At 33.3% G+C, this 18,855-nt stretch overlaps 1 protein-coding gene across 4 annotated transcripts in view; it reads right to left on the bottom strand.

The window, feature by feature from the left end:
- Positions 1-224: 224 nt before the first annotated feature.
- Positions 225-18,855, bottom strand: part of LOC110038184 (helicase-like transcription factor CHR28) — a 36,533-nt gene continuing 17,902 nt past the window's right edge. For 3 of the 4 annotated variants that reach the window (XM_020742955.1, XM_020742954.1, XM_020742953.1), the window contains 8 exons: positions 14,754-14,825; positions 14,598-14,675; positions 13,580-14,492; positions 12,293-12,423; positions 11,949-12,170; positions 4,477-5,088; positions 4,152-4,361; positions 225-734 (listed from right to left, as the gene is read on the bottom strand). In XM_020742955.1, coding sequence (XP_020598614.1) covers positions 630-734; positions 4,152-4,361; positions 4,477-5,088; positions 11,949-12,170; positions 12,293-12,423; positions 13,580-14,492; positions 14,598-14,675; positions 14,754-14,825 — 2,343 coding nt within the window. In that variant the 3' untranslated portion in view covers positions 225-629. Of the gene's footprint in view, positions 735-4,151; positions 4,362-4,476; positions 5,089-11,948; positions 12,171-12,292; positions 12,424-13,579; positions 14,493-14,597; positions 14,676-14,753; positions 14,826-18,855 lie in introns of those variants that run through there. The other variant, XM_020742956.1, reaches the window with a different exon arrangement.

Consider the following 18,855-nt stretch of genomic DNA (forward strand, 5'->3'; position numbering starts at 1 on the left):
ATATATATATATATATCTTAGTATTTTGTTTTATAATTGTTATAATGTATTAGGAGGCCGATTCTACAATTAGATTTTTATAATACTGCATAAAAAGGACATCAGAATATAGATCAGCCATAACGACAAATCGCATAAAAAAAGGATGAAACTCAGGGAGAGCAAATTGATCACCCTGCTATATTAATACAATGACGTAAATAATAAAAAGGCAAGAATACGAAAGTTGAAATATTATTATATCTAATATATACAAAGAATATGTATCAATGGTCTAATTGAATTGAACATGCAATTTTCTCCTATATCCTTCCAGCCAGCTATCAAAACCAAATCAGAATACAAATCAAATAATGGGAGATGGTAATTCGGGGGGAGACTCTCCGCAGACTTTGCAGAAGGGCTTTTTACATGTATTTTAATTGAAATAGAATAACCTATTGCATGATATTTTTGACTAAAACCTATATCTATCTACTTTTATGAACAGCCTACGGAGGAGCTACTTGGGGACCAAAAAAAGAGCTCCGAGGCATTGAGAATAAATAATCCTTGGGTTAAAGCAACTATCTCAATGATAGACTGCTCAGCAAGTTAAAAAGATCAAACCTTGTGTAGACAATGTGGTGTTACGCCATGAACAGATACTTCAGATCCTCCACGGTTAGACGGGTCTGCCTGCTTCCAAATTGGTCTTCTCCAAAAGCATACGCAACCATCTTTCGCTTCTTCTCCTATAAAAAATAAATGAAAAAATGTAAAGAACATCACCTCAAAACAAAAGCCTCAAGCACGGAGAAAGTCTAGCAAAAAAGCAAACTGATCACTAGGAGTAAAATGTTGTGTAAATAAATGCCCCAAAACAGAACCGGTTTTGTAGATAATGGTGTGGCATATTTGTTTTAGGGTTTAGCTTTCAAGTTATTCTGATAATTATGAGCCATATTATTTAATTTATTTTAAAATTTTCATAGTTTACCATCTTATTTATTTTTTTGGTGTTCACCCATAGATTGGCTAATTGTAGAAGCCCCAAAATTTGAGATTTGTTATAGCACAGATGCCACAAGAGGGAGGAACATGGGGAAAAGCAAAGAGATTTGAAAAATCCAAACTGGAGAAATAAATCTATAGGTTACGAGTAACAATTATTTTGCTCAATGTCAATCTTTCCATGATCAGTAAAATTGGAGGGACCTTTGCTTTTTATTCTATGATTTTGATGATTTAAACATCATTCAATTCTTTATGAGAAGTACATTATTATAAGTATCATTAACATAAGCATGATTACTGCTTGAAAAAAATTAGTTGAATTTATGATCTCAATGCTTTTAACCAATGACTTAACATGCAGTGCAGGTCATGCTTCATGCGTGCATGATGAGGATAATACTCTAATACCCAATTCTGACAAACAAAAAATTTTTGGCATTTTTAAAACATAACAAAAATTTAACATCCCCAAAATTCAATCGAATCGATTTTATAAAACTATATAAATCAAATCAATCAATATGATATATAACACGAAGCATGAAATTTTAACGTATGAAAAGATATAAAAGTATTAAGTTATAAATTTAATTACATTTAATTAATCTTAATTATCCTCCCTAATCCCGTATCCTCACTGTAGCCACAAACTCATTTGCACAACCATGGCCATGGAGATGAAAACGAAGAGCAGGGATTTATAGTAAGATAAATAAGTTCTTCTAGAGCCTTCAAATTTGTCCATTCCTCTCCAGATTCATCCTCCAGTACACTTCAGCAATTCAGTCCTGTAGAGGGGCTTGAATTGGGCGAAAGGCCGAGATGTTGAGAGTTCCATGGAGAAATGAGTAAGTAGTAAACCTCTTTTCACAATATTTGAGATATTCAGTTTCTTCCTTGCAATTCCAATTTGATGTTAGCCACAAATCAGTGCATTTTTTTCATTTTTTGTTGCCGCAGCGGGCGGCAAACTTATGTCGGCGACTACGAACTTAATTTGTGTGCTTTTGTATGGGCAATTAGCAAGAACCAACGAAGTAAAAAGAAGGAAAGTCAAGGGGGGACGAAGAGAGGATTTGAAATAATTTGTAAGGAGAATTCATGCAGAGCAACCCATTCAAAATAAATATTGGCATATATCTTTACGTGTGGGTTAAATTAAGACCTAAGAAAATAATTTATGAATATCCTAAAAGTTTTATAAATTGTAGGTTGTTTACACAAGGTGACAAGCTCGAAGCAAACGTGAAGAAACTCGTTGTAAGGCTACTCTGTCAATTCAGGTAAAATAATTCTGAGCTAACTTAAGAAAAATTACGATCTGTGGGTTTTCATGTGATTATGTGTTTGACACCATTGCATTTAGAATTTTTAAAATATTGTGAATGAATATCTGCATAGATGTATGAATGCAAATTTGATTTGACCCTACAATACTTATGATTTTATCATGCTATAAATTTGATGAATATGTTTATGAAATTATTGATTGCAAGTATTCGTTTACTCTAATTCATGCAATATAATGTCTATGATGAATGTTTATTACAAAAACTATGATTTAAGAAATGTGATAAGTGACATTAAATGACAGCTATTATATGAATATTTACAAATACAAAAGATAGGGAATGATGGGATTCTCGACCCTTAATATTCAAATGGAAACAACTCCGGGAACCATTAGGATTATATGGGGACAAAATGTAAGGAACAGTTGGTATCAGAGAGCTATTGATAACTATTATGTTGTGAGGATCCAAACTTTATCACTAATTAATGCAGCCTCCATACTAGGTGACGTCCCAATTACATAGCATGACAGAAAAAATTGAGGCATCTATAATTATAAATGTCATTCTTATAATTGGATTGATAACTCTTATGAATATGCTTATGATTTCACATGAGTGGATGAAATACATGCTTTAAATAAGTCATGATAACCTATCTTAAATGTCTTTTCTTTTCAATATTTTAAACGATCATAGCATGTTGTGATATGTGTTGTGGACATGTACACAAGTTACATGTGAGCATGCATGTTTGTTTTCCGTCTAAAAAATATTATTTTAACTCTGATTATTTTGCTGAACTTGTTGTAGCTAACTCTAAGTTGTCAACTTTCAAAAAGGAGCATCAAGGCGAGTAACCACATATGACATGTACAGTTTTTGCATTGCATAGTTTTGAGAGTTTGTACATACTTTTTGATACATATTTTTTTTATATTGTATTTAACAATTTTGTATATGTGTGTGTGTTTGGATGATATAGACTTCTACACTTGTGAGTATATGTGAATGTGAATGAATTATGAAAAGAAATGTATCATGTACATTTGTGGTGATTTAGTTATACAAGTTCATCAGGCAGGACGAGTGATAGTGAGAATTTAGTCTAACTGAATTATCCACCTTTGCCTCACCGCAGTCGAACCTTAAGGGAAGGGAACCAGTTGGGATGTGGCAGATACTCATATGCTAGCAATTGTATACTTTGTACATAATGAAGCAAAGAATATTGAAAGGTCATTTTGATCTAAAAAAAAAGTATTAACTATCAAAGCCATGCTACGTATTTTATTTGGTTGTTAGATGTGACTGATCAGTTCCCTTTGTGAGTTGGGAGTTCGTGAACACAAGGCGATACCAAGTTTTGCATTATGCTTGTTAGCATGGCAACCACATGCATGGATGGTGGGATGGACCATAAGATTGTTGGTGTAGATGTTGAGGCTAGGGCAGATATTACCTTGAATATTGAGGATTGCTTGTGAAATAATACAATTCTTGGCTTGTATCAAACTTAAATTGAAGCGAACAAGCCAAACGATGAGTTTAAATTTTGAACCATAATCGTTTTTATCCAATTTCAAGCAATGTGTGGATTGGATTGACCTGGCTCAAAATCAAATTTAACTGAGATCATATTATGCAAAGTTGAATTTGGTGGACATTTGCTTGACCCAACAGCAAGTTATGGATCATGCATGATATGATGACGCAAGTTCAGGATCCAATTAACCAAAATTAAACCAATTATATTTTTTTCAGAAGCTGTCTGAACTTCATCAAGCAGCTATTAATATAGACAGATTATTATCATTTAATCCTCTAAATACTATACCTTGAGATTTGATAAAGCATGTTTACCTGTAGAGCCAATATACGATCTTCAACAGTGTTATTCACAGTCAACCGAGAAACTGTTACAGGCCTCGTCTGTCCAATACGGTGTGCCCTATCAACTGCCTGATCTTCGGTTGTAGGGTTCCACCATAAATCTAGAAGAATAACATGACAAGCTGCTACCATGTTCAAACCCAGACTTGCAGCTTTCAGTGACATAATAATGACAGTTACCTGGAAAAAGGTAATATGTACGGATAAGTACAATTAATGATTTTTGTGGTGCTAAAAAACATCGCATGACAAATGAAATATCACCAGTGGTGAAGAAGGATGGATATTAACTAACCTCTGGAAGCATGTTAAAATCTTTTATAGCTTTCTCTCTAGCTGCAATAGACATTGTTCCATCAAGTCTCCTATACAATATATGGGAATCTTTTAAGGAAACCTCCATCAAATCCAACATTCTAGTCCATTGGGAGAAAACAATGGCCTTTTCTGTTTGTTTAACATTTGACGTTTGCTGATTAGACTGTTGCTCAGCAGAATTATCAGATGAACAACCCACTGAAATTGTACTGGCTGCATCTTCTGAGAAGACAGACGAGTCATTATATGGTTTAGCAGATTTACAAAGTGAGGGTGAAGTTTTGGATGGAGGAAGAGAGCACAAAATCTCAAGGGCGGCCTTTATCTTAGAAGAATGAGAGATGAGGATTTCTTCACAAATTTCAGACCCATCCTGCGCAGAAATTGAATTATCAGGGAAAAAATCAAGCCCTGGTTGTTCGAACAGACAGCTTTTTAAGGTGTCCATTGAAAATACAGAGCAACTACTTAGTTTTTCTCGACAGTTTGCTGAGGGACAAATGTTATCGTCTCCTGTTAAATGCTCACAAATGCACTGGTTGCAGAAAACATGTCCACATATGGAAACAACAGCATTCTCAGGCGGATCCTGCAAGGATGACAGAAAAATATAATTACTGCTAAATCTATTTTGAGCAAATAGTCTTGCACAATTTATATTAAAACTACTAATTATACACCTTTTCTTCTTTCTAAACCATCATTAATTTTTAGGTAGATTTGCATACATAACACCCAATTTCTATGTATTTACATATCTAAAACCTAAACTTCAACTTTTACATATGCCACCTTACCCATAAATAAAAAGGTGCATTTCACTTTTTAAAAGTTCAAATAGTAATATTTTTTTATATGATGCAAAAGATCTGGGTGGTATAAATATAAAAAAGTAATGTTTAGATGTTAGATATATAAATACATAGAAATTAAGTGATATGTACATAAATGTCCCTAATTTTTATTACATTTTATTTAATCATCTTCTACCTTATTTTGCATGATCAAACCATATCAATCTATTTTCCATTATCATATTTCCATTAAAAATTATTCTTATAATCCCTCTCAAATAATTGCTTCATCAATTATTCTTCCAAATTATTTCTCATGCGTCTATATTAAAACTATCATTTTCATTGTGTTGAACTTGTTTGTCAATCATTTCTTTATTGGTCAGCTCTCAGTTCCATGCAACATAAAGAACTAAGTGCAATTTTGCAAAATCTACTTTTTAAGTCTTCGTGACATTCTCTTATTATAAAATACTCGCAAAACTATTTCTCATGTTAACAACCAAACTGTTAACGGCAAATTAAATCCTCATTTTTTTTAATCTTTCTAAATGATAAATCCTAATTAAACCCCAATCACACCTAGATATCACTTTATCTTCTAAAAATAATAATCAATAATTAGTAGGAAAATTTACATAACTAGCTCACAAATCTTACGTATTTACATACCTCATATTTTACACACAAAGCACTTTGGTGCTTTAAGCCTATGCAAGTTCGATGAGGATCTATTACAAAAGTCAATTGTGATTCAAAAACACTTTTGTTACTCCAGAACTACTAATAACAGCAAATGACAATCAAATTTATCTTTAATTATTTCAACATGCCTGCACAATATTTTTTCCTTTATGTACAATAAATTAATTCTTATATTATTCAATATATCTTCTTAAGATTAATTGTTGAAATTAGACAAAAGATTTTTATTTCAAATAATAATGAGCTCCCTGCTCTATGTAATATAGCAACAGGCATATCAGTTCACAAAACAAAAAATCGGAATCCCTTTAAATTGAGAATCCCACAAAAAGAAGAAAAAAGAAATAATATGAAATATCCAATAAAAGAAATAAAATAGATATTGAAATATATTCTCAGTAAAGGAAACAACTTCCATCCTAATCAGCCACTTCCTACACTAATACAAATTATATGAAAACCATTTTTTGCCTCATATAGTTTTACTAAGTTTATGTTTCATAACCCTCCCCAAAATTTTATTATAAGGACTGATAATTTTAATTAAACATCAGTTACTATGATCCTAAACATCTTCTTTGTTCTTAAACTAAAAAATACTCGTGTGACGCATGGATAATAAAAAAATGAGAATATAATTTAATTATCAAATGTATTGTAATGGATTAAATATTTAGTACATAAATTAAGATTAAAACTTAAAGTTGATATATAGAAATGCATAGTGCAACTGATAACTGCTGGAAACTTTAGTTGTGTAACAAATCTTCAAGCACCACAACGAACAGAACCATTTTTTTTGAAATAAGTCTTCAGATAAAACCAAAATCATACAACTGCCCTTGATTCAATCATTAACTAGAAGTAAACCTCTAATTAAAGTCTCAGAAGTGAACGAATATCCGGTAATTTTCCGGTTTCAAAAAATCAGTAACAAAGTTTGGATCAACTTAGGTGTTATACTAAGATTTTATTATGTTTAATCTCAATCTACGTCAAACACACCAAGCTTTTAATATACCTATTACCAATCCGAAATATCCCTGACAGTTTGTTTCTCAACTTCCCTTCAGACAAGTTGATGCGTGAAACTCTAACAGTAAAATCCATGGGGCCATACAAAGAACCTACCATAAATTAGGACCAAGATCAAGGATGAGAATGAGACTCATTTAAATTCTACTTCAGAGAATCAATGGTGCGTCAAGTGAGATTTATAGAGATGCTAAAAAAAAGCTCTAGGAAAATCTTCAAAAAATTACTAGTATTGCTGGGTTTCAAGCACCAGATGTAAAAACTGAAGAGTTGTGTTAGGTAGTCAACAACTAGTATAAAAATTATAAAAAAAAATCATGATATAAATCGTTTTAATCATTTGAATAAATGTTAAGGCATTTGCTGGAAGCGATGCCGATATGACCTAAATAGTGAAAAGTGTGCAAGAGCCGCTACGTCAGCGCCTGGGTGTAGTATCAAATAAGCAAGGATTCCCACATTACAAACTGATTCAAGAAAAGAAGTTAAGTCTATGAAACTAATATTATGATAGGATCTTGGAATATAAGTACTCTCACAGGTAAATTAAGGGAATTAGTTGATATTATGATTCATAGAAAGATAAATATCTTATGTAGTCAAGAAACTAAATGGGTTGGAGAAAAGGATAAGGATATTGAAAGCTTGGGTTTTAAACTTTAGTATTAAAAAAAAAGCAGCACTAAAAAATTGTATGTGTAATTATAGATAAAGAGTTTGAAAGATAATGTCGTAAAAATTAATAGAATTGGAGATAGAATTATAGCTCTAATGCTAGTTATTGATACTTAAATTTTTAATATTATAAGCGCTTATGCTCCTCAAGTAAGTTGAGATATAGGTTCCAAAGAAAAATTGTGAAATGATCTAGAAGAATTATTATAAATAATATCTCTTAAAGAAAAAATTTTATCGAAGATCTCAATGTACATGTCGGTAAAGTGGTAGAAGATTTTAGAAAATTTTTGGTGGCTATGGTTTTCAAGTGATTAATGAAAAAGGTAATCATATTAGATGTTGCTTTAGCATATGATTTTCTTATAGCTAATACTTTATCGAAGAAAAGAGATTAGCAATATTATTACTTATAAGAATGGATCTAATAAAATACAAAATGATTATTTTCTTGTGAGAAGAAGAAATCGTAGATAATATAAAGATTGAAAGATCATTCAAAATAAAAATATCGATACCCAACATCGATTATTAGTTTTTGGATTTTAAGATAAAGAGTTGTAAAATAAATAATACTAAAAATCATTATCATAAAATTAGATTGGGTCATCTAAAAGACAAATAAAATTATTTTATAAGTGAACTTCAAGATTTCGAAATTTTGGATGTTCATGAAGAACCAAATTTTATGTGGAACAAAATAACAAACACTATTGAATAAATGACAAAAAATGTACTTGGAAAATCAAAAAAATGATTTTTATAAACAAAAAATGGTTTGTGATGGAATAAAGATGTGCAAGAAAAAATAAAATATAAGAAGCTATGTTATAAAAATTATTTTAAATGTAAAAGCTTCGAGAAATGAGAAAAATATAAAATGGCACGTAGGGAGTCTAAGAGAACAATCTGTAACGCTAAAAAATCTGTTTTTAGTGATCTTTATAAAAGATTAGATATTAAAAAAAGTAAAAAATGTATATGTATGAACTAGTCAAATAAAGAGAAAAGAAAAGTAAGGATTTAGCTCAAGTGTATTAAAAATAAAAATAAAAAAAGTTTCAACATAGGTGGGCGAGTTATTTTAATAAACATTTCAATAAAGTTTCTGAAAATAACTATAATAGTCATAATATCTTTCATAATAATAAAATATTTCATTTTTATCATCGCATTAGTTAAGAATAGTTGAGAAGGCTTCAAGGAAAACCACGGGTGGAAATTCTGTAGGACGTGATGATATCCCAATTGAAGTATGAAAATATTTAAGAGTTTGCGAGTTTCTTGGCTAACTAAACCTTTTAATACAATTTTAAAAATTAAAAAGATGTCTGAGGAGTAGAGGAAGAGTATTTTAATCTCATCTTTAAGAATAAAGAGATGCACAAGAGTGTGCAAATTATAGAGGAATTAAGTTGATGTGTCATACTTAAAATTATGAGAGGGTAATCAAACATAAGTTAAGACGTATACAAAGATTTTTCATTATTAGTTTGGATTTATGCTGGGCAAATCTACAATGGAAGCAATAAATTTATTGTAGTTTGATGGAGAAGTACAGAGAGAATAAAGAGGATCTATATATAATTTTTATTGATTTAGAAAACATTTACGATAAGGTTCCAAGAGACATCCTTTGGAGAGTTCTAGAGAAGAAAGGTATTGAAATGACTTATAATCAAGCCATTAAAGATATGTATACTAGAGTTGTTAATTGTGTTCGAACACAATGAGAATTGACCAAATACTTTCTTATTACAATTGGCTTATATCAAGGAACGGCTTTAAGCCCGTATCTTTTTGCTTTAGTCATCAAGAATCGAACCCTTACCTTATTTTGCTCACTCTCACAGAGTCTTGTCATCCCGCAATCGCTACTCCCTCATGATTTTCTTTCCTTTTCTTATTCCCTTGATTTCACCCGATGTAATTAGCGATTTCTTTCCTTTCCCTTCCATCGCCTACACAATCCAGGTCGATGCACGTGATCTCACGCAAATTTCCTTTCCTTCTCCCGAGCTTGCTATCAAACCGCCTCTCCGCTCTATCAAAAGAGCATAGTAGGACTCCCCTAACCACTAATCTCAACTTAGTTCAAAACCATCTCTTCGTGATACAATCGCGATTAGAGCTAGCAGAGAAGGAAACAAGGGGTTCATGGCGTATAGATGCCACCAAAACTCCTTTCTCTCTCCTCCTAGCAACTCCACAACCCCATTCCTCCTCGTGTCCTTACCCCTTTTAAGTTTTCTTATTTGAATGACAATTATATATACATATGCGTATATGTATGTAGACACAAGCACACACATACACGCGCCAAACGCACAGATAAATATATATATATGAAATGATACCAAAGTTATCCCAAAGCACAATAAAAACAACAAATATTATTATTAAAAATAAATATGTGGATACATCAAACACATTTGAAAGAAAAAATAAAACTAACACAAACAAACAGAACTAAAATGTATCCCAAGGGTGGTAGAAGTTGACTAGTGGGTCGGATCCTTAATACAACAGACATAAACAAACACAACTAAAGTGTATCGCAAGAGTTGGTAGAAGTTGGTTAGTGGGTCGGAATGGTAAGATTGGGGTGTTGGAGGATGGCAGATTCAACAGACAAGGTTTCTAAAAGGTGGATGAGATGTGATAGGGCTTGTGGGCGGCTGGAACAACAACAAAACAACAAAAACAATGTGTTGCGGGCTGCGACAACAAAGGTGGAGGGTTGCGACAGTGAAGATAGCCAAGTAGGAGGCTTCGACAATGGCTAGTAACGGGAAAATTGTAGTGAAACAACAAAGATAGGTAGTCTGGGACGGCTAGAAGGTTGTGGGCTGTCAGAAACAGCATAAGAGAGGGTCGCAGGCTAATTTGGAATGACAACAAGGATTTTAGATAGGAGGTGGCTGGAAAAAAAGATAATTGTAGGAAAGAGCGGAAATGGCGGGCTGTCCTGGGCCAGCTAGAATGGGGAAAGAGACGTGAAAGCAAAGCGAGGGGTGCGAGGGATGCGAAGAAGGGAAGGTTAATGATAAATACTCCCTCGGGAATGAGCAATAAAAGGACCCACTCGATCTTTAAAAGAATGTCACCACGGCGTACGATCTAAAACCAGAGCACCACCCACCTTTGGATAAAACCGTAGAAGAGAGAAACTAGAACAATGACGGCTGTCCTGAACATAAACACGATAAAACTGCCCAAAATCACAAAATAACAATATATATAATACTAGGGTAACTAAAGAGGTCGCCATAGGGTGTGCGGCAACCCCAAGCAAACAAGAGGGCAGATTGGCCCCTGAATCGTCTGTACCAAGCAGTCCGAACCGCGTCTAGCGCGGTCTCACAGGAAACAAACGCTCCTGTATCTGACACGGGAAACAGGCGCTCCCGGGTCAGCACATCTATAATTATCAATAAAATAAGACAAAATATGGCATCAATTGCCAGTAGATACATGAAATATCTTTTTATTACATCATTCACAAGAGAAACAAGTCGAAGCTATGTTCATGCCACCCAGAAAACTAGGTTGTGGTTGAAATGTAACAATATTGTCTGTAAGAGCTATTTCTTGAGAAATTGAAAGGTTTGACAATTAAACAGTAATTGCACTGATAAGATCTATAATCTGAGATTAAAGATTATTATACAATCTTCATGGACAAAACAAGCTATCCACTATACTTATTACAACTTTTCTTTAAGGTCGTGTTGCTTCAAAGTTTCTTCCCCTATAAGCATCCTGCTTATTGAATGGCATCCAAAGCGAACATCTATATCACATTAATTTTCACAGCAGTCTAAATTGCCGTTGAGTCAAGACATAATGATATGAACATTAAAGATTACAGGGAAAAACAGCCCATTTTTATCGTAAGACAATTAAGTAATTAAGTGCATTGACTAACTATTTAGAAAAATTAAGTCATAACGCTCTTTTAATAATTTTAATTATCAAATAAATAAATAAGTAAAACCAGTTACTAAGCATTTGAGGCAAAATAGCAAAGATAACTTCTCGAGGATTGATTTGCATGCAGTCCTATCCTTTGCAACAGGTTGCACCTTAAATTAACATAAAATAACCACAAAAACAAGATCAAAACGTGCATTTGATTCAGCAAAGATTTTTAAGCATTATATTAATTAACAGATCTGCACATTCAATTCACAATTTAAGGGAAAAAAATAGATAAAATAAACAGAAGCAAACTACTCACATTGCAAATAGTGCAGATTGCTAAACAAGCTTCAAGACAGCTTAGAAGATCCATTAGTTTATCCTTTGGTAGCTTCTTTGCTGTATTCAAGGATGACTTCCAAACAGAATTTGAATCGTGACCTTTCACTAGAAGTGGGTGATCGCAAGCTTGCCTAAGCCGCAAAAGCATCAACAAAATGTTGACATAATTTTGCTTAACGGTTCCAGCATCTGCATAAACCTGAAACAAAGCAGCCAAGGAAAGTACAAAATATAAAAATAAAATCGAAGAATATCTAAAATATATAAATGAGGAATCTGACAAACAGATTGATGAGTGCATTGCTTCTTAAAGTGACAAACCTTAAATTGCTCCCGAGATTCAGCTTCCAATGCCAAATAAAATTCATGCTCTTTATCTGAGAAATCAACCCTTCTTAAAACAACTGTCTTTGGTGGCAATGTAATAACTGGCTTTCCATCAAGAAGTGTACCTATAAACAAACATTTTTTTATTAAAAACATAAACAAATAGCATTTAAGAGCACAGATAATCGCATTGAACAAATATACAAAGTCCAATTAGCTGAAAAATTGCATCAATTAAGAATTAGTCTGGACTGCTAAAATACTAAAATTAATTGAAACTGATGAATCCCTACTAGTGCAAGCCTATAAACAAGATGCAATACTTGGAAAAAAAAAACTGACAAAAGGAGCTCAAAATACTCACCAACTTAAGGATCCAAACTTAGCCAGATCCTGCAAGCACAGAATTGGGATTTGTAGCATGGCGTTAGGATCAGGGCAACTAAAGATAGGGTCAGGTAATAGTGATGCCCGATCTCATCTCCAATAAAGCATCCCTATTCCAACATACATTTTCCAACAATTTCATCTTATTAATAACAACAACTGTATGAATCCTCCGACTTCCATTTTTTTGCAGACCTATAAATCTTAATTGTGCATTTAAGCTTAATCAATCAATACGTAACTTAGTAAGCTAGGACTGATTTGAGAAGGATGACTTGAGATGAATTTGAGTTGGCTCTAAATTGGCCTCTTGTGAAGCTAGGAGTGAGTGGTTCGATTACATGGAGATCAAGTGAGAGCCAAACTTGAATGTTTCAAAAGCTCGAGTTGTGGCTAACTTCAAACTCTCAACATATTATAACATATACAGGTCGTGGATGGCAGGGAACAATCGGGTAGGAGGCATGCATGAGAACAATAAGGGCCCATAAGCCAAGATTAACTGTCTTATTATAAATATTTAAATGTTCAAGCGCCATATCATAGAATATATCACAAGCCATGCATTGCAGTTAAAAACAGCTAACGGGCATGAATGAGAACAATCACAGCATCCATCCATGCCAAGAGTGAAAGCTTAGCTTACAAATAATAAAATGAATAAAACCCCTGAGCTCCATATACAAAAACAAAAAGTGGGGTGGGGTGGAATATAGCATCCAGGACTACCGGACCAATTAAAAAAGCCTAAAATGCAATCAAAAATTGGCTCAACCGCTGTTGCTCCTAGAATTGGTGAAAATGAAAATTGAATTTAACAAAGAAAAAGAAAATTCATGAGAGATGATAAAAAGTTCCCAAATTCACAGAACATTAAGCCATCTTAATTGATACCTTTAGTGCGTCGCAACATTACAGTCTTTAAAACTGCTTGAAGTTTTTTGTACCCATTGGACGGATTCCGGCTGATTGGGATTTTTATTGTAGAGCAGAATGACTTATAGGCAGCATAAGGATCATATCTGAGAAATCGGAAATAGCTATAGAGATCATCAATGGCATTCTGGATGGGAGTTCCAGACAAACACCACCTTCTCTTGGCCCGAAGTCCCCAGCAAGCCCTAGCAACCTGAGTCCTGTGATTTTTAATGCTTTGAGCTTCATCAAGTATTACTCTAAACCATCCAACTTTTGAAAGAGGCCAGGCAGATTCAAGTTCTGAATTGCCTGACGCAATTTTCTTCTTTGGAGTTTTCGAACTTGCATTAGGAGAATCTTTCCTCTTCTTGCTAGCCAAATTTCCTACAAAAATACCACACCCATCTTGCTTCCCTCCCTCCATGTCATCTTTATCAAGTAGTGGCTTCTTAGGAACTTCCATGCTTACAATAGCATATGTGGTGAGCACAACATCAAATTTGGCAAGTTCGTAAGGGCTTTTTGTTCGATTAGTGCCATGATATACTAGAAAGGATAAATTCGCCTTGCTTGTAATCTTGTTTTGCAGTTCGTCAGCCCATTGTCGAAGAACACTTGTTGGACAGACAACCAAAGTCCCAGCAGCAGGCCTTCCCTTGATAGGCACAAAAGAATTGGCAATCTTCATTGGCTTGATATGCATGCTAGGGCCAGAATCTGGTAGCTGTTTCATCCCATTGGCATCAAAAACAGGGTCACCATCAGCATCCTCATCATCCAAATTCAGAGGTTCAAATTTACATTTTTTCTGAGTTACAGAACAGGAAGCAGATGACGGAGATCTTTCCGTGAGAATAAGTGCAATAGTTGACACGGTTTTCCCTAATCCCTGCAAGATCAGAACCCACAACGATCAATGGCCCACATTCCTTTATGTAACTTTACCCCCAAACTCTACAACGACAACAAAAATAAAAATCAAGCTTAAAGTAACCTGGTCATCTGCAAGAATGCCACCAGAGCAATTCAGTCCAGCAGTCTCCATTTGTACCATCCATGATAAAGCTATCCTCTGTCACAAAACAAACTACAATAGAATGAAATTAAGAACTTAAAAACTTCATAATTTAAGAAATGATTCCAAACATGCCTGATGTCTCAAAAGAGGAACTGCTAAAACGCCATCCGGTGGGCTAGCTTCAGCCTTCGGTTGAGAAAGACCCTATTAAAATTGCTTTGAGAAACTTGAAGCAACCATAGCAAGTACAAAAAGCAAAACAAGAAACTAAATGAACAGATTTCTACTAAGGATATAAGAAAAAAGAAATAAACAGCCTTGATAAAATATGGTAGGAAATGAAAAATGAATAGCAGTTTTGGATCCGTTACTGACAGTTGTTATCCTAAAAAAAAAGTAATCTAAAAAAGTAGCTTATCGCCATCATCATTAGGCTTATCCCAAATACTTGGGTTTGGCTTCAGGACTCTCAATCCAATTGAGTCATAACAACAGCAACAAGCCTTTGTCCACTGAGTGGGGGGTATACTACATGAATCCTTTTTCGGCATTGTGTCTTATTGAGTGTCATATTTTAATTTAATTTGAATGAATTAAGATAATTTTTTATACAACATGCACAAATCTTTTTAATTTGAATGAATTAAGACAATTTTTTATACAACATGCACAAATCTTTTTAGCTCAACCTTTCTTAACATAAGTCAAATTTAGAACATCTACTTTCCTAATAGAGTCAACAGATAGTCGACGTTTAACATGACCAAGCCATCTAAGAAGACTCTCTAATCTTGTCTGCACCGGAGCTACTCCAACCCTTCAGATACATACATACATACATACATATATATACTCGTTTCAACAACACAACTTAATTTTATGCTTCTCTTTTACAAGCCAGCATTTTGCACCATAAAATATTGTCGGTCCCACCATGATCTTATAAAATTTTCCTTTTAAGTTCGAACGGTACATTTCTATCACACAACAAGCCTGATGCGTTCCTCCACTTCATATATCCAACCTGAACTCTACTAAGAACGTCACAATTTCCATCGCCATCACTTTGAACAATAAACCTAAGAGATCTGAAATGTTAACTACTTTTAATGACTTCATCACCAATTGTTACAAGCCCGTCACTAGATCTGCCATTACTAAAACTATAATCCATGTATTCAGTTTTCGATTTACTCAAGCCTTAAGATTCCAAAATTGACTTTCATAAATCAATTTTTTCTTGAACTTTCTTGAGTCTTACCCACAAGAAGGATATCATCAACAAACGAGGTACATCCTCTTGTAAATGTCTAATAAAAACATTCATAAGATATGTGTTTAAAGTTGATCCCTGATGTAATCTAACTGAAATAAGAAAATACTTCGTCAGCCTTCTTTGTGTTCGAACACAAGCAGTAGTTTCAATATACGTATCTTTAATGACTTGAATATAAGTAATATCAACACCTTTCTTTTCTAGAAAAATCCAATGTACCTCCTTACTCTCTTATGTACTTCTCCATCAAAGCTCTCAATAAATATATAGCTTTCATTAATAACTTGTCTGACATGAATCCAAACTGATTTTGAGAAATATTTGTGTTCAATTATTCTCTCCCATAATTTTAATGTATGACACATTAACGTAATGCTTCTATAATTTGTATACCCTTGTGCATCTCTTTATTCTTAAAAATAGAAACCAATTGACACTTTTTCCACTCATCAGGCATCTATTTAATTTTTAAAATAATACTAAAAAATTTAGCAAGTCAAAAAATTTTCAAATTTTCTAAGCATTTCCACACTTCTACTGCAATACTATCAAGTATTATTGTTTTTCCACATTTATTTTCTTTAAAGCCTCCTCAACTTTTGTTTTACTATTATGACGTTGAAAAGAAAAAAAATTATTATTTATGATATTAAGATCACTAAAATCAATCGTATTTTATAATTTTAATTGAAAAACTTGTCAAAATATCTCACACATTGATGTTGAATATCCTCTTCAAAAAAAAAAAATTCTTTTCATCTCTAGTACATTTAACTTGAATTAAATCTTTACTTTTATTATATCTATGTTTGGCAAGTCTATACATATATTTTTCACCATCTTTAGTTTCTAACATATTATAGAGATCATTAAAGACATAATTTTGAGCCTCATAAATTATTCTCTTAAATTTTCTATGGGTCATCTTTTATTTTCTAGTTCTCCAAACTTTTACATCTAAATTAATTTTTCTTACAAAACTTTTTTTATGATTTCTTGCCCATTATTATTCTAGCACCAACTATTTCTATTTACAACAACTTTTCTTTTTAATTCATCAAAAACATTTTATTTACATAAATTATTTTAATTAACACTGTCATTGTCAGGTCCCAAACCTCGGATACAAAAATTGAAATGTGTTAGGTATTCGATAGCTAGCATAAAATTGGTCAAAAAATCAAAACATGCATATTTTAAATCCTTATATAAATGTTAGAGCGTCCCCTAAAAATGTCACGTTGTATGGCCTGAATATAATAAAAAGCATGCAAGGGTAGCTACACTGGTGACCGGGCGTAGTGTCAAATAAAGGTTCCGACATTACAGACGAATACAAGTAAAAAAATTAGTTCATGAAACTAATATTAAGATTGGATCTTGAAATATAGGTACTTTCACAAGTAAATTAATTAAATTAATTGATATTATGGTTCATATGAAGATAAACATCTTATATGTTCAAAAACTAAGGCCCCATTTGGGGCATCTTATAATTTCAGACAGCATTTTCTAAACGTAGTCGTCCCGTTTGGTAGCAGCATTTGGGCTTATCCGGATAATACACTTCAGTTTATTGAATAAGTGTAGCTCCCAAATCGACCCTACAACCCGCGTTCGTTCGCGTAACATTTACCCTGCTTGCCCTCCTGAGTCTCGTATGCCCTATCGCGCTTCTCCTCTCCGTCTCCTCTCCCTTTCCCTATTACTCTTCTCCTCGCTTTGTCTCCTCTTGTCTGCCCTATCACGCTTGCCTTTTATCTTCTTTCCTCCTCCCATCGATGTCTCATAACTAAGATCTATAAGTATTTCGTGAGTTTAACCGTTGATGGAATGGGTTTTGTTATAGTTTTTTTCGCTCTCTGATTTGGATTTTCTTGGGTTGATACTTCTCTTTATGCAATTCTTGGCTCTCTGTTACGCATTTCTATGGCTCTATGATTTAGGACATTCTTCGATTTGTGATTGTTAGTAAATGATTTTGGCATAATGTATAAGTTATGTGTCTGTTTACCTGGATAAGCCTGACCACCATGCTTCGTCTGTTTTGATGGATGCTTCTTGCTAAATCTTTAACTTTCTTGAATTGAAACCAGGCATTTGTTTTATGCTTCATTCAATGTCGAAGAACATGTTTAGAATCTCTATTTTATATTTATGGATGCGGTTGAGTCAAGAGTTTAGGATTGTGAAATTCAAGATGGGTTGCCATGAAATTAAGAGCTATTTTGTTTTGATGCAAGTAATTAGAGGTTATTGAAATTCATACAAAAGTTCATGAAATAAACTTCGGATATGGTCAATACAGGACTCCACAGCTCCATGAGAATTTCAAGGCAAATGTTTTCATTGCAAATGAATTTTATTTTCTATTTCTTTTCTACCCTAATCATTCATGGCTGAAGATTTTTTCTTCTTTGAACATATTTGCATCGACTTGATTGCAGAAAAGAAGTACTTGTTATTGATTGGAACATTCTTAATTGGAATATTCTTTATGAAAGTTCTTGTTTGGAACAATCTTGATTGCTTTCTTTGCAACTTTCTGTCTTGATAATTCAGTGCAAGGGATTTCTTATTTTCTGTCTTGACTTACCTGTTGGATTTGTTTTCATTTAATTGCTGGTTTTGGAGCTTCTTTGAGAAATTTGTGCAAGAACCTCACCTACCTAATGGTTTTTTTTTTACTTGCTGGTTTTGGAGCTTATATGCTGGTTTTGGATGCTATGGTTGTATAAATGGAAGTTTTCGTGTTAGATTAGTAAAAACATAAAAATTGGGCGCTCTGTACGTAAATTCCTTTTTTTTTTGTCACCGGGTCTGACTTTATTTGTTAGATAATAGGTTGCCCAATTACAAAATTTCATCTCCCTTCAAGCATTCACATTGGTTGAGACATAAACTACTCATTATTTTGCAGTGTTCAACATAGAAAGTCGATTAATAAAATAAGAGAGT

This window comes from Phalaenopsis equestris, unplaced genomic scaffold (assembly GCF_001263595.1).
Source record: "Phalaenopsis equestris unplaced genomic scaffold, ASM126359v1 Scaffold232056, whole genome shotgun sequence".
Classification (NCBI taxonomy): Eukaryota; Viridiplantae; Streptophyta; class Magnoliopsida; order Asparagales; family Orchidaceae; genus Phalaenopsis; species Phalaenopsis equestris.